Source organism: Stomoxys calcitrans, chromosome 3, assembly GCF_963082655.1.
Source record: "Stomoxys calcitrans chromosome 3, idStoCalc2.1, whole genome shotgun sequence".
Lineage (NCBI taxonomy): Eukaryota > Metazoa > Arthropoda > Insecta > Diptera > Muscidae > Stomoxys > Stomoxys calcitrans.
Genome location: NC_081554.1, coordinates 173,628,134 through 173,654,966, shown reverse-complemented (window position 1 = coordinate 173,654,966; position 26,833 = coordinate 173,628,134). Strand labels below are relative to the sequence as shown.

Genomic DNA, 26,833 nt, shown 5'->3' with positions numbered 1-26,833 from the left:
GTCAAAATGCGGCTTGTAAGGGCTCAAGAAGTCAGATCGGGAGATCGGTTTAAATGGGAGCTTTGTAAGGTTATAGACCGATTTGGACTGTATTAGGGACAGTTGTTGAAAGTCTTAACAGACCACTACATGCTAAATTTTGACTTCCAGAGGCTGAAGAAGTCAAATCGGGAGATCGGTTTATATGGGAGCTATATCAGGTTATAGACCGTACTTAGCACAGTTGTTGGAAGTCATAACTTTGCTTATCATAGACTTTCCGATATTGATAGAAGCCGAGATTATCTCTTTGTCAGCCCGCTGTGCGGTATTGAGTTACCTGCCACTCCACGGCCTGAAGTCTCAATATGAGAATTTCTGCCTGCCCTTGTCTTCCCAATCTTGAAAAAGGCAGCTTTGCTCCCATAGTGCGGCATGCCTTTAGTCTTAGCCAAACTCGTCACGGAGACTTGATCAATGCCAACCATAAGGAGAGTTCCTTCCTCCTTATCCTCCCTGTGGAAGACCTCCCACTTCTATGCGACCAAACCCTGGTTTTGCTTGCCCAAGAATCCCAACATGCGTTCCGTCTCAAATTTACTGCCCCGTCCTCAATGAAGACCTTTGTGAGCTGGGGAAATCCATCTTTCTCACCAGGTCGAGTTTTGCGCCCTCCCAGGTAACGTGGATACCTCTGACGAGCTGTTTGACGGTATCAATACATTCCGCCGACGCAAAATACAGCGCATAGATGTCTCCTCTATACTTGCAGCTCATCATATGGGTGGACCCTCTACAGAGTTCCATACATGTTCAAAAATCCGATCGTTAACCAGATCCTCCACTTGGGACCGATGATCTGGTGGAATCCTACCGGATGCACAGCCGATATTGATGACTGCATAAGTCAGCTCATCTTTGTTGTGCTTCCTTGTCACTCTGGCGTAAGAGGGCGGCTCCTTACCATTCTCAGCGACCTTATTCCTCATCCGTGATGGTTGTGGCCTGCGTTTGGAAGTCACAGCCCTCCATAAATATTCAGGGGCCGTGCGCGCTTGTTTCGTTCCTGTTCCGAATATGTCTAACTTGAAGTCTCTATTGCGGGATGGCTGTCTTGGTTTTCCAAAAATACTTCAAAGCGGGGAGCTTATTTTCTTCTTCAGCATTTTAGCAATGTTATTGTCTCCAGGAGATCTGATTCTTTTTCCAGCTTCCGTAAAAGTGCTTGGAATGTCAGTTCTATTCCTTTCAGCATCGTACACTTTCGCCCGATTATGCTGCCGGTACATACTCCTCTCTCTCTCCTTCATCGTGCCCCGGATCGCTTTCTCGATCTGCGTAAGAGCTCAGCAAAGCCATCGCTCACTTCTGCCGTCATCCAGGTGCCCTCATCTCTCGATTCGGCTGCGGTGAAAGTTTCATTGACACAGCTTAGCAAAGCCATCGCTCACATCTGCCATCATCCCGATGCCCTCATCTCTCGATTCGGCTGCGATGAAAGTTTCATTGACACCGTCGCTGTCTGAATCCGAGTCGGAAACACCACCTTTACTTAAAGGCTGGGTACGAACTGTGCATCCCTCTGGTTTATCCGTCTCTTCCTCATTAATTAGTCTGACGACTAGTTGTGCGCTGGAAGGATTACTCTCGACTACAGGTGCCAAGGCACCCACACCTATTGGATGGAAGGACAACATGTTACGGTCTGTCGCCACCGCCGCAGCTGTTGGGTCTTTGGAGTCCATTTCTAGCCTACTCCAAAAAGGCTTAAACATTTTTTCGTAATAGGTAGTACCGAGATACTGATATTTTTTTATCTTTGAGGAGCGAAAAAAACTCGTCCGTTTCACTCAACGGCTACAGTTCTGTGTGCGAAAAACACTAAGTTGGCATCCCTGATTATGGGTGTACATTTGCAATGGATTGCAAGCAATGTGTCGTTCTATGTGTGTCTATGTGTGTACTCAGTTAGAATGGGGGGCGTTGATTGGGTGATTTTTTCTGCATTTTAATGTGAGATAAATAAGCCATAAATGAGTTAGAGAACAGATGATATGGCAGGTGAATCATAAGGGGAGAAAAAGACTTTTTTTCTTATAAGAAAAATGGAATTTTTAAATAAAATACATAAATCAAATTTGTCGCAATTTCATTCATTTGTACATAAAAGTGATAGCCATTAAACATTTCTTTTAACATAAATCGAATTTGTTTGAATAAAAACTTTTTTATGGCCTTTTCGAGATTAAGTGCTAAATCCTGTGTTTTTTTGCAGGTTTTACCATGCAAAAACAAATCTCATTTTGCAGGTTTTATTTTCAAATCCCAAATAAACCCAATATCATGGCCGAATAATCTATAAAAGTACCAAAATATGCAACTATTTTCAAGAATTGTGTGTCGATGTGTGTAATATGCACATTTATGTATACGGATGCACGCTTGTGCATGTGCAGTGTAAACCAACAGGATTTGTTTTTGGATTTAGTTAAATCCAGATCGTTGAAAATTCAATATAAACGTGCTATTGTTTATATATGGGAGGTATACCAGGTTATAAACCGAATTAAATCATACTTGCCACGGATGTTTGAAGTCATAACAAAATATTCAAATCGGTCAAAAATTGAGACATCTTTGCACCATTGTTGGAAGTCTTCAAAGACATTATATGCTGAGTCATAAGAAAATCCTTGTTGCCAAATTTCGAGAGAATCGGTTCACAAATAAACACTTTATTGCAATATATCTCAAAATCGGACGACGTATGTAAATCTGAACCGATTTCGACCAAACTTTATGGCATCTTTATTTTAAAGTCTTGGTTCTTTGGCTAGTTTTCATTGCTAAAATACTACGAATAAGGAAACATATTAAATTTTGGGTAATTTTTTTTTTTTGTCAGCATAGCTTGGCTTCTCCCGAGCAAGCACAGACTCTTTATGGAGACATGCAGTAGCATCCTCCTATATGAGAGCCAAATATGGAGCCTGCTGCAGAAAGCATGCCGAGCGCAATCCTTGCTCTCGGTACAGAGGACGGCGGCTCTTAGGGTCATATCATACTACCGGACAGTGGCGGAGCCCGCAGCCCTTGAAATAGCAGGAATGATTTCGATAGACCTACAGGTCATGGCTCTACACCACGAAGTGGGACACCTAAAAAGGACAGTGTGAGATTCAACCAGAATATACGTGGGTCATACGAGAGAAGACTATCGAGGGCCTTGGAGTGAGCCAGGATATATACCACGAAGTGTGTCACCCAGGGGGGACAGTGTGATAATCATACGAGAAAATATTATCGAGCTAGGGCAACAAAGGTGGCCATATGATAATCGGCCCAGGACTCACTAATACCCTTTGTAAGGTTGTGAAGAGATAGGAAACACGGCGGATGCTGACTAGACATGGTAACTTCCAAAAATAATTGCATAGAATGGGCATTTGCTTCTCTAGCAAGTGTATTTATGAGAAGCTACAGGTAGCAGACGATGTGGAACACACATTATTCCACTGCAAGCGCTGAGTTGAATAACGCAGAGACTTGGAAACAGTGATTGCCGACGTTTCGCCTGGGACAATAGTCCGGAGGATGCTGGAAGACAAGAAGAATTGGGAGGCGTTGATGAGTTTCGCCGAACAAGTACTACACAGGAAGATGCAGCTGAACGCAGTGATGAATAGTATGGAAAATTAGCAGATATGAGGTCCACCTCGAAAAAATACGAAAACGGTTCTGAGGTCCAATTAATCCTCAGTGGTGATACAGGTTGGTGTTTTTAGCCGGTACCGTTGGGATGTCCCCTATGAATGCAGTGTATTGCGTTGGCGAGAGGAAATTAGGAATTGTTTGTGAATTGATAAGAATTTCACCGTCTAGAAGCCCATGAAGTTTAATCGGGAGATCGGTTTATATGGTGGCAATTTCAGGATATGAAGTTGTTGGAGTCAAAACAAAGTTGTTGGAAGTCAAAACAATACACTTTACGCAAAATTTCGGCCAAATCGGATAGGAATTGCGCCTTTTAGAAGCTCAAGAAGTCAAGACCCAAGATCGGTTTATGTGGCAGCTATATCAGGTAATAGACCGATTTATACCATACTTAGCACAGTTGCTGACAAAGTTGTTGGAAGTCATAACGAAACACGTCATGCAAAATTTCCGCCAAATCGAATAGGAATTGCGCCCTCTAGAGGCACAAAAAGTCTAAACGGGGGATCAGTTATATGGCGGATATATCATTATGGACTGATAAAGATATACTCGGCACAGTTATTGGGAGTCATACCGGAATACTTAACGCAAAATTTCAGCCAAATCGGATAAGAATTGGGCCAACATTGGGTCTTGACTTCTAGAACCCGAAGGGCACGGTCTGTGAGCATTCCAAAACTATGTGACCTCATCTAGAATTGAAGAGGTGTACTGCTTTGCTGTTATTGGCTAGAACAGACGTCTCAATCATTGTGTCCGTCATGACAGGTCACTGTCTAATCGGAAAACATGCTGACAGACTGAAGGTTGCCAGCAACGAATTTTGCATAAGCTGTAGGGACATCGAGGAAGAAGAGACTATAGAACACCTTCTGTGTGTGTGTCCCGCACTAGCAGTTAGAGAAGTTCCACTTTAGGTTCTCATTTCTTAGCGGATGTGAACATTCGTTACTGGGCTTTTTAAAGCGATCTGGGTGGTTCAACGTTAGGAACTAGAAGGCATCTTCCTTCTTCTGTTCCTGTGGTATGACAATGGACGAAAACGTCTAAGTGAGTCTGATGGCAGGCTGCCACTTAAACCTAACCTAACCCCCTAGAAGCCTCATTTGGCTATATCAAAGACATCTGCTATGACTTCCAACATCGGACATTTTTATACCCTCCACCATAGGAGGGTATACTAATTTTGTCAGGACATTTTAAGCCAATCTAGTCATGTCCGTGAGGCTGTCCGTCCATCAGTCTGTGTGTCGAAAGAACGCTAACATTCGAAGGAGAGGAGCTAGGCGTTTGACATTTTGCACAAATACTTCTTATCGGTGTAGGTCGGTTAGGATTGTAAATGGGCCATATCGGTCCATGTTTTGTCAATTTGTGCTTCTTTGTCAGTTTGTTTGCTTGTTTGTGTTTCTTATAGACTCACAAACTGCTGAATGGATTAAAATTTTCACAGATGGTGCATAATATTCCCGTGGTGAAAATAGGGTACTGCATTTTTTAATAGGGTACTGCCTTTTTTAATAAGGGGAGCGGACCCTCCCCCTTACCCTAGTTTTCAAAAACGTCAGATCTCGGCAATGGGTGGTGCGATTTGAGCGAAATTTTGTGTGTTCTTTTATAGTAACCTAATAACTGGTATCCATATTTCGGATGGGGTTCCTAGGGGGGAGGCCCCACCCCCCAAACTTACGAAATATATGAATAGACCAATCACGACAATATGGGACTCAAATGAAAGGTATTTAGAATTAGAAAACGTATCTGATAACTCATTTTCAACTCAAGTGTTTGGGGGACCACCCCAACCCCTAAAACACCACTACATCGGACATATTTACCAACCATGACAATATGGGACTCAAATGAGAGGTATATGCGAGTAGAATACGAATCTAATATCCAAATGTAGGACAAAGGACCCCTTCCCCATAACACCATATGAGGCTCAAATAAAGGGTATTTGGGAGTAGAATACGAATCTGACCATGACAATATGTGGCTCAAATGAAAGGTATTTGAGATTAGAAAACCAATTTGATAAACAATTTTGGCACCAAGTTTTTGGGGGACGCCTTATCCCATAAACTCCCCTCACGCCAATGGCAATATGGGGTTAAAATAAACGGTATTTTAGAAAATAGTACGATGCTGATATTTTTTTCAAGGCCAAGTGTCTGGGGGACTACCTCATCCCCGAAAACACCCATAAATCGGACATCATGAGAATATCGAAAATGGCCCGGTAAAGCTAGTAGCTGCCATATAACCCGATCGTGGATATTGTCTTCTTGAGCCACGAGAGTGCGCAATACTTATGCGATTTGGCTGAAATTTGGTATAGGGTGTTTTGTTACGACTTCAAATAACTGTGCCAAGTATGGTTTAAATCGGTCCATAACCTGATATAGCTGCCATATAAACCGATCTCCCGTTTAGAGTTCTTGAGCCTCTAGAGGGCGCAATTGTTATCCCATTTGGTTGAAATTTCGCACATATCGATTTGGTATAACTTCCAACAACTGTGTCAAGTATGGTCTAAATCGGTCCATAACCTGATATAGCTGCCATATAAACCGATCTCCCAATTAGACTTCTTGAGCCTCTAGAGGGCGCAATTGCTATCCAATTTGATGGAAATTTTACATATGTCATTTAGGTATGACTTCCAACAACTATGCTAAGTATGGTCTAAATCAGTTCATAACCTGATATAGCTGCCATATAAACCGGTCTCCCGATTAGACTTCTGGAGCCTCTAGAGGTCGCTATTGTTTTCCAATTTGGTTGATATTTTGCATATGTCATTTAGGTATGACTTCCAACAACTATATCAAGTATGGTCAAAATCAGCCCATATCCTGTTATAGCGGCCATATAAACCGATCTCCCGATAAGACTTCTTGAGGGCGCTATTGTTATCCAATTTGGTTGAAATTTTGCATATGTCATTTAGGTTTGAATTCCAACAACTATTCTAAGTATGGTCTAAATCAGTTCATAACCTGTTATAGCTGCCATATAAACCGATCTCCCGATAAGACTTCTTGAGCTTCTAGAGGGCGCTATTGTTATCCAATTTGGTTGAAATTTTGCATATGTCATTTAGGTATGACTTCCAACAACTATTCTAAGTATGGTCTAAATCAGTTCATAACCTGATATAGCTGCCATATAAACCGATTTCCCGATTAGACTTCTTGAGCCTCTAGAGGGCGCAATTGCTATCCAATTTCATTGAAATTTTACATATGTCATTAAGGTATGACTTTCAACAACTATTCTAAGTATGGTCTAAATCAGACCATATTCTGTTATAGCGGCCATATAAACCAGTCTCGCGATTAGAATTCTTGAGCCTCTAGAGGGCGCAATTGCTATCCAATTTCATTGAAATTTTGCATATGTCATTTAGGTATGACTTCCAACAACTATGCTAAGTATGGTCTAAATCAGTTCATAACCTGATATAGCTGCCATATAAACCGATCTCCCGTTTAGAGTTCTGGAGCCTATAGAGGGCGCTATTGTTATCCAATTTGGTTGAAATTTTGCATATGTCATTTAGGTTTGAATTCCAACAACTATTCTAAGTATGGTCTAAATCAGTTCATAACCTGATATATCTGCCATACAAACCGATCTCCCGATTAGACTTCTTGAGCTTCTAGAGGGCGCAATTCTTATCCGATTTGGCTGAAATTTTGCACATATCGATTTGGTATGACTTCCAACAACTGTGTCATGTGTATGGTCTAAACCAGACCATACCCTGATATAGCTACCATATAAACCGTTCTCAAGATTAGAGCCTCTAGATGGCGCTATTGTATGGCATGACGAGTACGATTCATATCGGTCAATAACTTCATACTAAGGGTTGTCGTAACTTGGTTTAAATCTACCGTTAATAATAATAAAAAATTATTTTAAATATCCGGTGCTAAGGAACCTTGCCTTCATTGTCTGTTGAAGCTTTGGTTTTACATTTATTCATAATTTTCCTACAAACAAAAGAAGTTCTTCAGTAATGAAAATAACTTCCCAAAATTTAGCCTCACCTTTTGTGTGTCTTCAATTGTCGCTGTCATTGCCCTTTTAAAGAAACACTAAGTCGCAGTTATTATTTTTAAGCATAAAATTGAGTTTGTGGACGGCCTATGAACTTCCTCCATACCGTTGTAATTTTTTGCTTGTCAGGGAGTTATGTTTATGCGTTGAGGTGTTTCCAGTCAAAACAACCTGCTGCCATCATTAGGATTCTTGGATAAAGCAGGGAGTGGAAAATCTGCTTAATACCAATGGCACTGCTCCCAAAATGCTGTTTTTCTGATGACGACAAAATGATATTATCACACAATGAAAACAAAATTCATCGTCGTCTCCAAAAAAAATAAAAGCGTAAAAATAAAGTAAGAACTTCTTTCCGCTACATACACGCAATGTACGTAATGTGCACATGAAGAACGTGATGAAGATAAGCGTTAGTCAGTGCACAATGGCATGAACACTGGAAAATAATTGAAACAGCAAAAAAGAGGTCCGGTCCAGCTGGGCCGAATCTTGGCAACCCACCATCATGGTGGGTTATAGCAACCAAATCGAGGGATGGGTTTTTATAGGGACTATGTCTATTTATATAGAGGTTAGGGGCGTCTGGAGGCGAGCATCGGATCTTTGAGTAAGCGGCTCGCGACAACGAGGGATACATGTGCGATCCCACAAAACCGATGCGGTTGAGGTTCTGGGCCAGTAATCCACCCTCAAAAAACTATGAGAATCACTATGAGAAACAAAGGAATAGTAAAAACGGACGCCCCTAACGTTGGCGATCCACGCAAACGAATCAAGTAAGTGTGTGCTAAGTTCGGACGGGCAGAATCTTATATACTCTCCACCATGGATCGCATTTGTCGAGTTCTTTGCGCAGTATTGAATAAGATCTGTTATGCTATTGGAGCTATATCAAGTAATAGTCCGAATTGGACCATAAATGAATGCTGAACATTGTAGAAGTCATTGTGTAATATTTCAGTTCATTCGGATAAGAATTGGGTCTTGTAGGGGATCAAGAAGCAAAATCGGGAGATAGGTTTATATGAGAGCTGTATCAAGCTATCGATCGATTTAGACCATATTAGACACTTATGTTGAAGGTCATGAGAGAAGCCGTTGTACAAAATTTGTGCCAAATCGGACGAGAATTGCGCTCTCTAGAGGCTCAAGAAGTCAAGATCCCAGATCGGTTTATATGACAGCTATACCCGATTATGAACCGATTTGAATTATACTTAACACAGTTGTTGAAAGTGATGCCAAAACACTACGTGCAAAATTTCAGTCAAATCGGACGAGAATTGTGCCCTCTAGAGGCTCAAGAAGTCAAGACCCAAGATTGGTTTATATGACAGCTATATCAGGTAATGAACCAATTTGAACCATATTTTGCACAGTTGTTGGAAGTGGTACCCAAACACCACTTGCAAAATTTCAATCAAATCGGACGAGAATTGCGCCCTCTAGAGGCTCAAGAAGTCAAGACCCAAGATCGGTTTATATGGCAGCTATATCAGGTAATGAACCGATTTAAACCATATTTAGCACAGTGGTTGGAAGTGATACCAAAACTTCACGTTCAAAATTTCAATCGAATCGGACGAGAATTGCGCCCTTCAGAGGCTCAAGAAGTCAAGATTCCAGATCAGTTTATATGACAGCTATACCCGATTATGAACCGATTTGAGTTATACTTAACACAGATGTTGAAAGTGATACCAAAACACTACATGCAAAATTTCACTCAAATCGGACGAGAATTGCGCCCTCCAGAGACTCAAGAAGTCAAGACCCAAGATCGGTTTATGTGACAGCTATATCAGGTAATGAACCAATTTGAACCATACTTTGCACAGTTGTTGGAAGTGGTACCCAAACACCACGTGCAAAATTTCAATCAAATCGGACGAGAATTGCGTCCTCTAGAGGCTCAAGAAGTCAAGACCCAATATCCGTTTATATGGCAGCTATACCCGATTATGAACCGATTTGAATTATACTTAACACAGTTGTTGAAAGTGATGCCAAAACACTACGTGCAAAATTTCAGTCAAATCGGACGAGAATTGTGCCCTCTAGAGGCTCAAGAAGTCGAGATCCCAGATCGGTTTATATGACAGCTATACCCGATTATGAACCGATTTGAATTATACTTAACACAGTTTTTGAAAGTGATACCAAAACACTAGGTGCAAAATTTCAGTCAAATCGAACGAGAATTGCGCCCTCTAGAGGCTCAAGAAGTCGAGATCCCAGATCGGTTTATATGACAGCTATACCCGATTATGAACCAATTTGAATTATACTTAACATAGTTGTTGAAAGTGATACCAAAACACTACGTGCAAAATTTCAGTCAAATCGGACGAGATTTGGGCCCTCTAGAGGCTCAAGAAGTCAAGACCCAAGATCGGTTTATATGGCAGCTATGTCAGGTAATGAACCAATTTGAATTATACTTAACACAGTTGTTGAAAGTGATACCAAAACACCGCGTGCAAAATTTCAGTCAAATCGGACGAGAATTGCGCCCTCTAGAGGCTCAAGAAGTCAAGACCGAAGATCGGTTTATATGGCAGCTATACCCGATTATGAACCGATTTGATTTATACTTTGCACAGTTGTTGAAAGTGATACCAGAACACTACGTGCAAAATTTCAATCGAATCGGACGAGAATTGCGCCCTCTAGAGGCTCAAGAAGTCAAGACCCAAGATTGGTTTATATGGCGGCTATATCAAAACATGGACCGATTTGGCCCATTTACAATCCCAACCGACTTACACTAATAACAAGTATTTGTGCAAAATTTCAAGCGGCTAGCTCTACTACTTCGAAAGTAAGCGTGCTTTCGACAGACAGACGGACGGACGGATGGATGGACGGACGGATGGACGGTCATGGCTAGATCGACCTAAAATGACGATCAAGAATATATATACTTTATGGGGTCTCAGATGCATATTTCGAGGTGTTACCAACAGAATGACGAAATAAGTATAACCCCATCCTATGGTGGAGGGTATAAAAAGGGGCATGAGTTGCGGATCTGCACCTGGAATGTCCGCATTCTCTATCGAGAAGGTGCAGTATACGCGTTGGCGGATGTATTAGAGAAGTACAAGGCAGACATTACCGCCTTACAGGAAGTGCGATGGACTGGGAGCGGTGCCACAACAACATCAAACTGGGACGAACTATACTGTAGCTGCCATAACACGAGGCTTGTACTTGGCTGTGGATTTGTGATTAGTCGGAGACTGAAAAACCTTGTCACGAGCTTTACTCCGGTGGATGAGACGCTAGCCACAATCCGCATAAAAGCCAAATTTTTGAAAATCATCCTTATTTGTGCCCATGTCCCGACGGAAGACAAGGACGACGAGACCAAGGATATTTTCTACTAGCGCCTAGAGAGATATTGAGAGAGAGTGCTGCCTCGCCCATGATATTGAAATCGTTGCAGGAGATTTAAATGCGAAGATAGGGAAGGAAGACATATTGGGTCCAACAGTCGGAAAGTTTAGCCTCTACGAGATAAAGTCCGATAATGGGTTGAGGCTAATAGATTTCGCCGCGCCAAAAAACATGGTAGTTAGTAGCACCAGATTTCAACATAAAAATATTCACAAAGCCACATGGCTGTCACCCGATCAAATTACGAGAAACCAAATTGATCACATTGTGATAGATGGAAGGCATTCATCCAGCGTGTTAGATGTACGATCGATCAGTGGAGTGAATATAGATTCGGATCATTACCTTGTTGCAGCAAAGGTTCGCACCCGTTTGAACATGGCGAGGAAAGTTCCATCTGAAACTGCACGGAAGCTGGATATTGAAAAGCTGCAAACACAACAGATGGCAACGGTATGCTCCACTCGACTGACCCAACTGCTTGATGAAAGCACTCCTTGTTCCGATGATATAACGGCGCAGTGGCAAACCATTGCCTACTCCATGGAAAGTGCCCCGAAATCCGTACTTGGGTACCGAAAACCTCCCCAAAGAAACCCATGGTATGACCAAGAGTGTCGAGATGCCACTGAAGAAGAATGCGGTATAGAGCAACCCTGAAATCAGTAGCAACGCGCCAGATGAAGGCGAGGTATCGGGAGAAAAGGAGAGAGGAGAAACGTTTATTCCGCAGAAAGAAAAAGGAAATGAAAAGATGTGAGTGTAAGCGAATTGAGATGTACAGGAGTCAGAATGTAGCCCGGAAATTCTACCAAAGAAATAAACATCAAACCGATGTTTTTGGTGCAGGCACATCCTCCTGCAGACACAAAGAAGAAAATCTGGTAACTGACACAGAGAGCATGCTGAGGATATGGAAAGAACATTTTACCCAACTGCTAGTGTCCGATGTTGGTGGCGAAGAGGATACCGCAGAACCAATCAATGATGATGGTATAGACTGTTTTTCTCCTAGTCAGAATGAGGTTCAAATAGCAGTGACCCGACAGAAGAACAACAAGGCAGCAGGAGCCGACAGATTACCCGCTAAACTATTTAAGACCGGAGGCGACACGCTCATAAGGCGTATGCATCAGCATCAGCAAACTGGCTAGAAGAACGCATATCCGATGATTGGAACCTCAGCATACACCGTACACAAGAAAGGATACAAGAGGGAATGTGCCAACTACATAGGAATAAGTCTCCCCCCAATCGCATACAAGATACTCTCGAGTGTACTGTGTGAAAGATTAAAACCTAAAGTCAATGAGATAATTGGGCCCTATCAAAGCGGTTGGTAAATCCACCCTAGACCAGACCAATCACATTGCGCCAAATCCTGGCAAGGACTCGAGTAGAACAAATCAACACCTACCATTTCTTTGTTGACTACAAAGCCGCTTTCGATACCCCTTTACGTTCAAAGATATTTCAAGTCATGTTAGAGTCTGGTATCTCCGTAAAATTAATAAGACTCTGCAGGATGACACTTGCTGATACTCGTTCCTCAGTTAGAACAGGAAAGAATCTCTCGGAACAATATAATACCAAACGAGGTTTCAGATAGGGAGACAGCCTATCGTGTGACCTCTTTAAAATCCTGCTGAAGAAGATTATACGAGATGCAGATGTGAATAGATATGGCACACTAATCACAAGAGAACACATGCTACTCGCCTATGCCGACGACATTGACATCATAGGTCGGTCACCGGAAGTAGTAACTGCAGCCTTTGAAAGAATCAAAAGAGAGTCAGTGAAAATGGGTCTGGCAGTAAATGGAGATAAGACGAAATGGATGGTTTCAACTCCCAAAGCGCCTTGCACAACCTAGCAGATTAGAAAATGGAGAAAGTTGGGAACCACAACTTTGCAATAGTCAGTAACTTTATCTACCTCCGCACCGCCGTAACCGAAACGAATGACACCAGATTTGAGATTAAGCGAAGAATAATACTAGCAAACTGATGCTACTTTGGACTAAGTAAGCTGTTTAGAAACAAGGCCACCTCTCGACAGATGAAGATTACACTATACAAGATACTGATACTACCCGTGTTGTTATATGGTTCTGAGGCATGGGTACTTGTGACTGCAGATGAAGCAGTGCTTGGAGTATTTGAGAGAAAGATTCTTCGTTAAATATATGGACCAGTTTGCGATAATGGAGAATATAGGCGACGCATGAATCACGAGCAGTATGATCTGTATGACGACCATAGCATAGTTACACGCATCAAAATTCAACGGCTGCGTTGGCTAGGTCTTGTTGTCAGAATGGATGAAGAAGATCCAGCAAAGAAGTATTTTCAAGGCAAACTCGATGGTACACGCAAACCGGGAAGACCAAAAGCCCGATGTAAAGATCAAATGGTGGGAGGCACCTCGAAACTTGGTGTCGGGGATTTAAGAATTAGCGCAGAAGATCGAGGCGCTTGGAACGCTATTCTACGTTCGGCTTGTGGAATAAATACTCTGTCATAGCCAATTAAGCATGTCTATTTATAGATCCATCTGGGCGACGGTTAGTGCAGTTGTTTGATGGTACAAATATACTTGTCGTACCAAATTTCAACCATGTGGGAAGCAATTGGACCAGCATCGGTGATTTTTCATATAAGTGTTGTAAGATGAGTTTTGGCAGTTATCAAAATCGAAATCTTTGACCAATTCTGAGAAATATTACCCATCGAGTTTCCGATGGTAAACAGCAAACTTTTTCTCATTCATAGTTTCTCACTAAAAACCGGAAATTGGGTTTTTATATTTTATAACCATGGTTGCTTGGGCAAAATTTACTAGAATTTGTCATATATTACGATTTTGCCAACTGGCAAAATTAAGCCACTGTGATCTGCATGACAGCTATACAACTACCAATTTGGTCTGAATGGCCCTTTGAAAGATGTATTCTGTATCAAAGTACTCACGGTTTGACGGTTAGAGATTATATCAATATTAACAGAATTCTATTACCATCTGATATCAATATTTAAATGACCTACAAACTCTCCAACCTAACCTAACGATCCTAATGTAATGGTTATGCCTATGCCTGCTTATCTCCACCCCATTGTGCATTATTCATTTCGTTATTGTTTGTTGTTAACAAATGACTCACTCACTGTAGTCTATCGTTTGTTGTAAACAAATAACGAAAAATAACTCTGCTTTCCCTCCAAGAACCTTTGCCTTTGCTCAACAAATACAAAGAGAGAAGGAGAGAGAGGTAGAGCAACTGCAAGAGAGAGAGAAGCACAAATAATAATAATAAGCTCGAAAAATATTAAATCGTTTTTATTCAACTGTTGTTTTGTTGTGTCATTCCCAACACAGCTTGCCTACTCTCGCTCCCCGTCGCTCGCCCAGTCTCAGGCTCTCTTATGGGAGGCATTTTCATTATTTTGTGAGACCACAAAACAGTCGTAATGAGATTTAAATAAAAGCAGCAAGTGCGAGTGCGAGTTATAAATAGCATTGTTGTGAATTTTACATACAATGCCCGTATATAAACAATTTGCATGTTTGTTGTTTGTTTGTTTTTGTTTAAATGAAATTGGCGGTACACAATGAAAGAGGTGGCGTTAATTGATAATGTTTTTGGCCATGACAAGGTGAAGGGTTAATGAAATTTGTAGCAATTTTTATAATTTCAACCATAGCTAAGTTTGCCTTTGGTGTCTTATTTGGTAGAGAGGACCAAACCAATAGAAACTCATTAAGTTCGGCCGGGCTAAACTTTGAATACCTTTTACCTCGGATATATGTATATTACCCACATTTCATCAAAATCTTGTGAATAATGGACAATTGATGAAACCATAGCCGATATATAGAAATATAATCCGATCTGGGCCAAACTCGGTACGAACGTCGAGGGGACTAACACAATTAATTTTCACAAATTTTTTCCTGGCTCCTTGGTTTAGGGAGATTCTGCTTTTATCAGCATGTCGTATGTGGCTGTTGAATGGAGCTTCACAAAGGTAATTTTCATTTCAAAAACATGAAACCTTACCACACAAAAGGGGAAAGATTTTCGTACTATTATTCTGTCATCCTTTATGCTGAAAACCCTAAAAAGGTTTATAGAAACATATCTTAGGACAAAGATACCTAGAGATCTCCCATCTACGAGAGTTGCCTTTTATATTTCGGGATTGGACAACCCTGTTCTGTCAACTGACAGCTCTATCGTAAAGATTGACATTTTTGAGGTTATGCGTGCTCAGACCGTTTTGACATACGAGCGATATTTGTGTTGTTTACAGTAACATTAAAGATTCATTTCGCCCAAAGAATTGAATTGAATCGTGAACATTTTCTTGCGATTATTTTTTACAACTTTCGACGTGGATTAACTCAACAACAGTGCATCGATGAACTTAATTCAATTATTGACAATGAAGCTCTATCAAGGACCAATGTTTATCGATGGCATGGTGAATTCAACCGAGGTCGGGGTTCACTCCAAGACGAATTTCGTGAAGGTTGTCCAAAATCAGTCGGTGTTCCAAAAACCAATGAAGCTGTACGCCAACTGATATTGCAAGATCATCATATGACCTGTCGTGAGATTGAGACAACCTTAGGCATTAGTGGGACCAGCATACATTAAATATTGCAGGAACATTTGACCTCAAAAAAATTTGTTCGCGTTGGATCCTACCCAATTTGTCAATTGCTCAAAAAAAGGCTCGTATCGATTGGTCGAAAGAAATGCTGCAAAAATACGACCGCGGTGCTTCGAAACATGTCCATGATATCGCGACAGGTGATAGATGGTGGATTTACGCGTATGAGCCCGAAAGATGATGAGCCAAATCCAACAAAAGTTTCTCGCGCACGAAACACTTCCAAGCTAAAGATCGCCAGTTTTTTGGAAAAACTGGACATGTCGCAATCGTAACACTGGAACAATGCAGAACATTAAATTCTGAGTAGTCCATCAGGAAAACCAACCGCCAAAAAGGGATCACTCTTCACCACGACAATGCGAGCTCTCGTTCAAATCGGCCCAAATAACTGCATTTTTGAGCACTCATAACATAGATTTTATGAGTCATACGCCGTATAGTCCTGACTTGGCACCGAATGACTTCCTTTAATTCCCGTACGTTAAAAATAAAATGAGAGGTCAACGTTTTTCGATGCATTCAGAATGCATGTTTTAGAGATACCTCAATCAAAGTGGCAAAAGTGATTCGACAATTGGTTCAAACGCATGCAAAAGTGTGTAGAACTTAAAGGGGAATATTTTGTAAAACAATTAAGCGATTTTCGATGATTAATATTTGTTTTTGTTCTCTAATCCCGAAATATAAAAGGCGACCCTCGTATAAAATAAGGGCAAGTATACTGAAACAGACCGTCTTGACCTAGTCGGCTACATAGAAGGTTCTCTCGCTGTCAAGTTATGCAGAATGATAGAATTTCTTGACATTGAAGGTGCTTTCAATAATGTTAAGCCAACGTCAATCATGAAGGAGCTGTAGTTTGTAGGCATCAACTTTACCGTTAGAAAGTTATTAATAACTTACTAAAAGATGCATTACGGCAGGCCTTGGATCTGTAGATCTAAAAAGATGGGCCATCAGAAGGACACCTCAAGTAGGTGTACTGTCTTCTCTACTTTGGAATATTACCATTTACCATATATTGTTGACTCTGGAAGAAAAAGATGTAACATGGTCGCGTATGACGTGACAAATGCGGCAAGTGGAAAGTTTCCCAGCACTCTTGGGGATATAAAATACTTCAGGAAGCTCTACGTGCCACAGCAAAGTGGAATACCGAAAGTGGTCTAAGCGTAAACCCGTGCAGGAGATTCAAGTTGCCTACAATGGCACCTGTCTTCTTGGTGGGAGAGTATGTTTCATTTACAGAAAGCGCAAAATACCTGGGTTTTGTGCTGGACAGGAAATTGAACTTCAAATCCTACATTTTGGAGAGGGCATGAAAGGTAATTCTTGCGTTATAAACTTGCAAGAGAGCCATTGGCAAAAATTGAGCTCTTAAAACGCTTGTTATGCACTGGGTTTATAATGCAGTTGCCAGGCCTATAATGCTATATGGTGTTGTAGTCTGGTGGACGGGGCTTAAAATGTCCACCTGCTGTTTAATATATAGTCGGATGCAAAGGATGACTTGTTTGTGCATAACAGCCGCACTGAGGACGACAGCATCTGATGCACTGAATTTTATGCTTCGCCTAATTCCCCCGGACAATAGACAAATTGTTGCTGTAGCGTACTCATGCCCTAGAGTCAATGTTACTCGTAGCGTACTCATACCTTGGATTCGATATCACAACCAACAAGAACGGTATAAACAAAGGGTGTGTCAAATTACACTAAGAAAAATCCAACATGAGCCAATGCCCAAGCATTAAAAGCCATGTGAAAATACACGACCATAGTGGCCAGTGAACTCTTTTCACTGCCACGGCCGCAAAACTCTTTCCGCTGATATTGCTACAATTCTTATACACTTTTCGGGAGAATGCAAAGGCACTGATCCTATAAAGAAATGGACTTAATAAATGCACTAGATGCATATTTTGTACAAAGAACTTGGATGAAAGGAATATTTGTATGTATTAGCCATAAGTGTATTGAAAATATTGACTTTGGGGAACCATCGAATGACGCCGGCACATTCAGACATATAGTTGCCTGTCAAAAAAAAAACCTTGTAGAGTCTTTTAGTTTTATACTGCTTTGAGGCTAGGAGAGCTTTCTCTTTGGTCATGGGGCGCCTACGGACACTTTGTTATCTTTAATACAATGCCCGATTTTTGATAGAAAGCATTATACCACTATTTCTGATAGAACTCGTTGGAAGTACATTATTCCTGGTGATAGAAGTTACATATACGAGTACTTCCAGACAGATGGTTCCAAACTAGACAACAAGGTGGACTTTGGGCTGTACTCTGAAAAAATTGAACTGGTCATATCGAGAAGGTTATCTAACCACACTGCAGTGTGTCAAGCGGATATCTTTGCCATTAAATAAGTGGTGGAATGGCTAAGATGTGACGACGACTGGCATAAATATCTTCTCAGGCAGCAATTTAATCCCTGGAGAATTTATTTCTGAATTCGAAAACCGCCCTCGACTGTGGCAGATCTCTCAACGAGATGGCTGAACAGTTCAAAATTCATCTGTTCTGGGTGCCGGGCAACAGAGATATCCCAGTGAATTGTAGAGCGGACGTGCTGGCGAGACTAGTGGGTCGATTATGGATTGCAATTCGGCAACATTTGCGTTGCCAGGAGACAAAACTACGAATATGAGTATTTTTGTAATAAAGTCCGTAATTCAATACAAAAATGAAAATTTCTGTAACGAATTTGGCCGTTGGCAACGCTACTGAATTTGGGTTGTCATCCATAGTCGACCCATAGGAACTGCCTAACACATCCCAGTCGAACTGGAATCTGGTGGGTATGCTTCTAGCGACATGTAAACTAAGGATCAAGCCCGAAGGTCAACAGATGATAGATGGTCACAAAGGGGGGTTGTGGGCATTCTAAAATTATGTGATCCATCTAGACTTGAAGAGGTCCACCTCTTTACTGTCCCTAAAGGAACGCTAAGTCCGTCATGACAGGCCACTGTCTGATCGGAAAACTTGCTGACAGACCGAAGATGCCAAGTAATGACTTTTGCAGAAGCTGTGAGGACATCGAAGAAGAAGAGACTATAGAACATCTCCTGTGTGTGTCCCGCACTGACAGTCAGAAGGAATTCCACTTTAGGTTCCCATTTCTTTGAGAACTTGCCTCACTTAGCGGATATGAACATTCGCAAGTTGTTGGTCTTTTTAAAATGATCTGGATAGTTCAATGGATAGGAACTTAAGGGTGATTTTTTAAGAGCGTGAAATAAAATGTTTACCGAACTCGCCTCTCAAAAAAGCTATTGTTACGCATGCTGTGTGGCATAAGGGAACGTCTTGGGTAAAAAAAGCTGGATATCATCGCACGATAGCGCTCATCATTCGCAGTTGCGTTGCGATTCGCATCACCTTTAAAGAAGTACGGTCCAATGATGCCACCAGACTATAAACCGAACAAAACTGTGACTTTTTCTGGATGCATTGATAGCTTTTGCAATCAATTTACGTACCCATTGAGCCAAAAATGAGCTTCGCTGCTCAATAGAAGAAGCGCACGATGAACTTTCTTAACAGAGCACCCATTTTGATAATAAAATTTTTGTAGGACGATTTATAGTTAAATTATAGACCAAAGTGAAGATATTTGATAGTGAAACAAAAAACGAAACATACGTGAGCTGTTTAGACCAAAATACAAACAAATTTTGTCCATGAACATTCCACCAAGGATCAGGGGCAAACTTCTCACATATCATTGAGTGTAGACCGATTCAAATTTAAGCACAAAGTTAAGGGGCCTCCTTTTTATAGCCGAGTCCGAACGGCATGGCGCAGTGCGACACCTGGAGAGAATTTTTACATGACTAGTACCTCACAAATGTTGCCAGTATTAGGAGAGGAAAACCACCGCTGCAAATTTTTTCTGATGGTCTCGCCAGGATTCAAACTCAGGCGTTCAGCGGGCATGCTAACCTGTTTAAACTAGTGTTGCCAAAAAGATGATAGCTTAGAAAATCACCCTTTAGGAGGCGCCTTCCCCATCTCCTGTACCTGTGGCATAATGGCAGACTGCCACTTAAACCCAACCTAACCTAACCTTACCCACAATTTATACACCTGTTCCTTGGCATATGGTTTGTACAGTCTCTAAGGATCCGGTCCACCCGGTACTGGTCTAAGGATTGGATGATGTGTGATACGACTCAAAAGAGAGGAAAAGGGTCTTTTGTTTATAACCAAGTCCGAACAGCCGCTTTGCGACACCTCTTTGGGGAGAATTCACATGACCATGAATGGCTTTATACCTCGCAAATTTCACCAGCATTAAGAGGGGATAACCACCGCTTTAAAATCTGTTCGATGTTCTCGCCAGGATTCTTAGGCAGGCGTTCAGCGTTACATAGCGGACATAGGCTACAGTGGCACGAATTCGATATCCACATTCAGGGCGAAATGTCGCCACCCTGAAAAGGCATTAGAGAGTTAAAGAAGGCGCAGCGGAGAGGGCCCGATTCGGCTAGTATGGGGATAAAATGAAAGGTTTTAATGGCTCATTCATAAATGTAATATCCCGTTTTGAGATCAGGTTCCTGAGGATGCTTCGTTTGCTTAACAACCCACGAACAAGATATTAACCATCCACGGAAATATGGGAGTAAAAAAATTTAAAGAATTTCCAAAATTTGATAAATATGGATACTTTTATTTTCCATTAAAATCTTTTCCTTAAGCAAAAAAAAAATTAACTAAACTTTGTAATTTTATTAATTAAAATAACTTAAATTTTCTCTTCTATGACTACAAATCGTCTTAATTAACACCCACATTGCACCACCACCATACATATACCAGTATAACTGCTTTTTCTCTCATCGTTCTTCGACCGAGGGTAAAATTGAAATGCATATCAAACAAAGCTAAGTTTGATGTTTCCTTAGATATATTCAGTATCTCGTCGTTCTTTATTGCGATTTATATGAAAATTTGCTAAACATTCTAATCAAATGCAAGATTATTCAAATGAACCCACAATGGGCCTTGCCACCTTATTACACTGGCTTACAGCAATGTATATGGAACTTGAGTGACATTTTTTCTCCTTTTGCCTTCACAGACATACAAATCATTTAACATCCTCCCAACATCTCAGGGGAAACTGAAAGAGGCAGATCAACGCCAGGTGTAAGGAGACGTAAGGTTGGAAAGAAGCCAACCATCAACAACAGAGGAGTGGCTGTATTACCACAAATCCTCAAAAGAAGAGCTTTTAAAGCTCTTCTCAATCACTTGCAGGGAGGGAGGGTGTTTGCCCCTCCCCCAGGACAGCATGAATGTAATGCGAAAATTACGTGGTGCCGGCAGTGCTCCGGCTGGCAATGGGAGTCCTGGGGCTGGCAACAATGGCTCAGTGGGTTCCTCCTCCACGGCTAATGGGGGCTCCACTTTGACCTCGGCGGTTAGCGAGGATGCCATGATGGATGCTCGCGTTCAAATAAGTTTACACACGCTCAAGAAACTTTTCAATGAGTACACACATCCCAAGGAGCCCCTCAGCGAACAGGAAAGGGACATGAAACTCTATCAAATGTTACCATTGTTCTGTAAGGTATGTATGTTATGCGAAAAGTTTCTCAAACACACATGCATGTGTGTGTGGGTGCATACATGGCAATTTCCTTTAATGTCTTCTTCGTGTGTGTGTGTTTTGAATGTGCTTTCAGGTTTTCAGTGCTTGTCCTGCCTCGGATATGAGTGAAAAGTTTTGGGATGTCGTTGCCTTTTGTCAACAGGTCTCACGTCTCATGGTCGGTGAGATACGTAAACGTGCCTCCAACCAAAGCACCGAGGCTGCCTCAATTGCAATTGTCAAGTTTCTCGAAATAGAAACCACCGAAGAGACCAGCAGCGGTTGGATGCTGTTGTCAACCTTGAATCTGCTGGCGAATGGTGATGTGTCACTGATACAGGTAAGTTTAAGCGGAAATGAGGTTAAATGAAATGAAATGAAAAACAGCTAAACAAGTGTTAGATGAAATTGAATTTTAACCAAAATATTAGTAGCAATAGATTTTCAACGATAATTTTCTTTAAAAATGTAATGATTATAACTGATCAGAATCAGTTAAAAAAATATATATTGTTAAATATATTATAAATCATAATAATATCATAAATCATAATAATTCGCAGAAATATCGACAATGATGTAAACCGAATTTTCGTAGAAAATTTGGAAATTATCGAATTTTTATATGAAAAAATCGTTTACTATAGATTTTATTAAAAATTGATTATTATTGATTTTATCGAAAACCGATTATTATCGATTTTACCGAAAATCAATAATTATAAATTTTATCGAAAAACGATTAATATCGATTTTAATGAAAAGCGATTTTACCGGAAATCTATTTTATTCAAAATCGATTTTATAGAAAATCGAAATTTTCGAAAATCGATTATTATCGAAAATTGATTATCGATTTGATCGAAAATCGATTATTGATTTGATCGAAAATCGATTATTATTGATTTGGTCGAAAATCGATTACTTTCGAAAATCGATTATTTTAGATTTTTTTTCGAATATTGATTATTATTAATTTTTATCGAAAATCGATTATAATCCATATTTTCGAAAATCGATTGTTATCATAATTATTATATTATCGATTTTATCGAAAATATTTTATTATCGATTTTATCGAAAACCAATTATTATCGATTTTATCGAAACCAATTATTATCGATTTTATCGAAACCAATTATTATCGATTTTATCGAAAGCTAATTATTATCGATTTTATCGAAAACAAATTACTATCGATTTTATCGAAAACCAATTGTTATCGATTTGATCAAAAATCGTTATTTTCGAAAATCGATTTTATCGAATTCAATTATTATCAATTTTATCGAAAATGGATTATTTTTGAAAATGATTATTTTTGAAAATCGATTTCTATCGAGAATCGATTATTTTAAGTTTTTTTCGAAAATCGATTATTTTAGATTTTTGTCGAAATTTTATTATTATTAATTTTTATCGAAATTCGATTATTTTAGTTTTTTGTCGAAAATTGACAATTATTGGTTTTTATAGGAAATCGATTATAATAAATTTTTTTTCCAAAATCGATTGTTATCATAATTATTATAGCACGTTTACATTCAAATTTTTATTCTTACTTAACTTACTTAATTGGCTATAACAGAACAACTCTAGCCGAACGTAAAATAGCGTTCCAAGCGCCTCCTCATTCTAAAATCCCCGACACCAAGTTTCGAGTTGTCTCCCACCACTTGATCTTTCCATCGGGCTTTTGTCTTCCCGGTTTGCGTGTACCACCGTTTTTTCCTTCTGAAGACTTCTTTGCTGGAGCTTTTTCATCCATTTTGACAACATGGCCTAGCCAATGCAGCCGTTGTATTTTAATACGTGTAACTATGGTATCGTCGTAATACAGCTCGTGGTTCATACGAAGCCTATATCCTCCATTAACGCAAAGTGGTTCATATATTTTACAAAGAATCATTCTCTCAGATACTCCAAATACTGCCCCAACTTCTTTCACAAGTACCCATGCTTCAGGACCATATAACAACATTATACTCTATTTTTATCGAAAATCGATTATACTCGATTTTTATCGAAAATCTATTATACTCGATTTTTATCGAAAATCTATTATACTCGATTTTTATCGAAAATCTATTATACTCGATTTTTATCGAAAATCGATTATACTCGATTTTTATCTAAAATCGAGTATACTCGATTTTAATCGAAAATCGATTATACTCGATTTTTATCGAAAATCGATTATACTCGATTTTTATCGAGTATAATCGAAAAATTATAATCGATTGTTAGCACACTTTATTAGAAATTGTTACGATATTATAATTTATTGGATATCAGCATATTATAGGTATCGAAAGTTTCTTAGACAATCGGTAATTATCGAAATTTTTTTATAAAATATGACAATTAATGAAGAAAAAGCTTCCTTAGACAAATTCATTGAAAATACGACAAAAAAATCTTTTTATCTTTTTTATCGTAAGTCGATTTTCATCGATTTTTTGGAAAATCGATTGTTATCATAATTTATTAGATATTATTATATGATCATCAAGTTTTCTTAGTAATTTGATTTTTATCGAATCGATTAAATCGATTTTTCAAAAATAAATTTGGTGATTTCTAAATTTTCATAAGCAAATTTAAGATTAACGAATTTCCACAGAAAATGTTGAGGTTTTATGATGACTATCGAATTTTTATAAAAATGTTGATGAATAATGAATTTTCATAGAAAGTTTGATGGTTATCATTTTTTATGAAAATGTTATGGTTATCAAAATTTCTTACAAAAAAATTGTAATTATCAATTTATCATAGAAAAATTAATGATTATCGAATTTTTATAGAAAATTTTATGATTATCGAATTTTCATAAACTGTTTAAAGATAATCACATTTTCTTAGAAAATTTGCTTATAATCACAATTTCTAAGAAAATTTATCTAATTTTCATAGAAAAATTATTGATTATCGAATTTTCATAAAAAAATTTGATAATTATCGAATTTTCGTAGAAATATAATGATTGTCGAATTTTCAAATTTGGTGATTATCAAATTTTCAAATTTAATGATTACCGATTTTTGAAATTTGATGATTATCGAATTTTCAAATTGAATGATTATCGAATTTTCATAGAAAATTTGATGATTATCGAATTTTCTTAGCAAATTTTACCACTATCGATTTTTCGTAAAAATTTTGTGATTATCGGATTTTCATGAACAATTTTAAGGTTTAGGAGTTTCCATTGAATATTTGATGATAATCGAATTTTCGTAGAAAATTTGATTGTCGAATTTTCGTAGAAAATTTGATTACCGGATTTTCTTAGAAAATTTGATTGCCGGATTTTCGTAGAAAATTTGAATACCGGATTTTCACATAAAATTTTATGATTATTGAATTTTCTCTGGAAATTTTTTGATAAAATTCGATAATTATAAAAAATTTTATAATTGTCGAATTTTTATAGACATGAAATATGTTGATTATCGAATTTCTTAGAATTTTTAATGATTATAGAAAACTTTGCGGATTATCGAATTTTTGTTAAAAAATTTGATGATTATCAAATGTTTTTAGTTAATTTGATGCTTATCGAATTTTGATAGAAAAATTAAGACAAATCAAATGTTTATATTATTTGGATTTCTTATATCTGAAATTTCTAAACTTCAGTTTTATATGGAATTTTTCACAACATTTGTTTCTCTTTCCCCCCTTCCAGGTGATGACAGCTGCTGCAGTGCCCTCCACTCTGGTCAAATGCCTCTATCTATTTTTTGACTTGCCTGCTGTTGAAGATGATCCACCCAGCGATAGGCCTAGCGATTTTAATGCCTTTGAGCGTCGAACTCTGTTGCAAAAGGTTTTTGTGCAGCTTCTGGTAAAGCTCTGTTCATATCCTTACCCGGCCGAAGAATTAGCTCGCATGGATGATTTAAGTTTGCTGTTCTCCGCCATCACCTCACCATGTCCCACACACAACATAGTGTGGCGTAAAAATGCAGCCGAAATTCTAACCACCATTTCCAGGCATGGTCTCACCGATGCTGTAGTCAGTTACATACATTGTTAGTTTGTATTTGTATGGGGTGTCTCGCAAGTTTCAGAGAGATTAATGTTGGTTTTTGTTATTCTTTTTTTCATGTTATTATAGCCAAAGGCTGTATGGCTTTGTGTGTTGACAATATGAAACGCTTAACATTTGGCAATCCTTTGGAAATTGTTGAGATGTTTGTTACGGTCTTTTGTTTCCTGAAGGATTCTAGTCAAGTCTCACAGATACTGATGGACGATTTTAAAGCATCACATGGATACACATTTTTAACCGATTTTTTGCTCAAGTAAGTATGAGAATGACAAAAAGTGCTATAACGATGGAATTCAAAACTAAATTCATTGTTATCGAATTTTTTTTTTAGAAAGAGGGTTATCGAAAATGGCGGAACATTTGATAATTATCGGTGTTTTTTTAATTTGCAGTGATAATTTTAACAACAATTAAAATTTTGATGACTATCGGATTTTTATTGAAATTTTTAGGCTTATAGAATTTTCTTTAAAAATATTAATTTTGGAAATTTCCTTAAATCTGTTTTTAAATTTTGATGATTTTGTGAATTTTATTAGAAAATTTGAAAGCAAAATTTAAACATATCGGATTTTTAAATCCAGTTTTGTTAAAAAAAGAACTAAAAAATCGAATATGTTGAGATTATCAATTTTTCAAGAAAATTTTGTGATTAACGATTTCGATAGAACTTTGATAATTATCGATTTCGATAGAAAATTGATAATTATCGATTTCGATAGAAAATTGATAATTATTCTTTTCATAATACATTTAACGGGTTATGGTTTTTTATATAAAGTTGATGTTTATCGATTTTTTATTGCAAGTTAGAGAATTGTTAAACTTTTGCAGAAAACTTGAATTATTTTTGAAGTTCAATAAACATTTACTGGGTTATATATGGTTATCGTTTTTTATTGAAAGTTTCAAAATTTTAAAGAAAACTTGAAGTTTATCGAGTTTTTATGGTAAACCTGTTGATTATTGAATTATTAAGCAATTCGATAAACATTTTCTCGGTCATCGTTTTCAAAGTAAAATTGATGGTTATCGATTTTTTATTGAAAGTTAAGAATTTTTGAATTTTTACAGAAAACTTGAAGGTTATCGAATTTTCATTGTAAACCTGTTGATTATAGATTTTTTTTAGAAATTCGATAATCATATTCTGGGTTATCGTTTTTTTTTTGTTAAATGTTTGAGAAATTTGGAATTTTTACAGAAAACTTGAGGGTTATCGAATTTTCATGGTAAACCTGTTGATTATTAAATTATTCTAGGAATTCGATAAACTTTTTCTGGGTCATCGTTTTTTAAATACTATTGATTGTTATCG

General features: G+C 38.6%; 1 protein-coding gene across 1 annotated transcript in view; it reads left to right on the top strand.

Moving 5' to 3' along the window:
• LOC106083046 (WD repeat and FYVE domain-containing protein 3) overlaps window positions 1-26,833 on the top strand; it is a 118,402-nt gene that overhangs the window by 53,773 nt on the left and 37,796 nt on the right. The window contains exons 2-5 of the mRNA XM_013245863.2: window positions 20,946-21,437; window positions 21,553-21,798; window positions 25,150-25,495; window positions 25,582-25,768. Coding sequence (XP_013101317.2) covers window positions 21,159-21,437; window positions 21,553-21,798; window positions 25,150-25,495; window positions 25,582-25,768 — 1,058 coding nt within the window. The 5' untranslated portion in view covers window positions 20,946-21,158. The remainder of the gene's footprint in view (window positions 1-20,945; window positions 21,438-21,552; window positions 21,799-25,149; window positions 25,496-25,581; window positions 25,769-26,833) is intronic.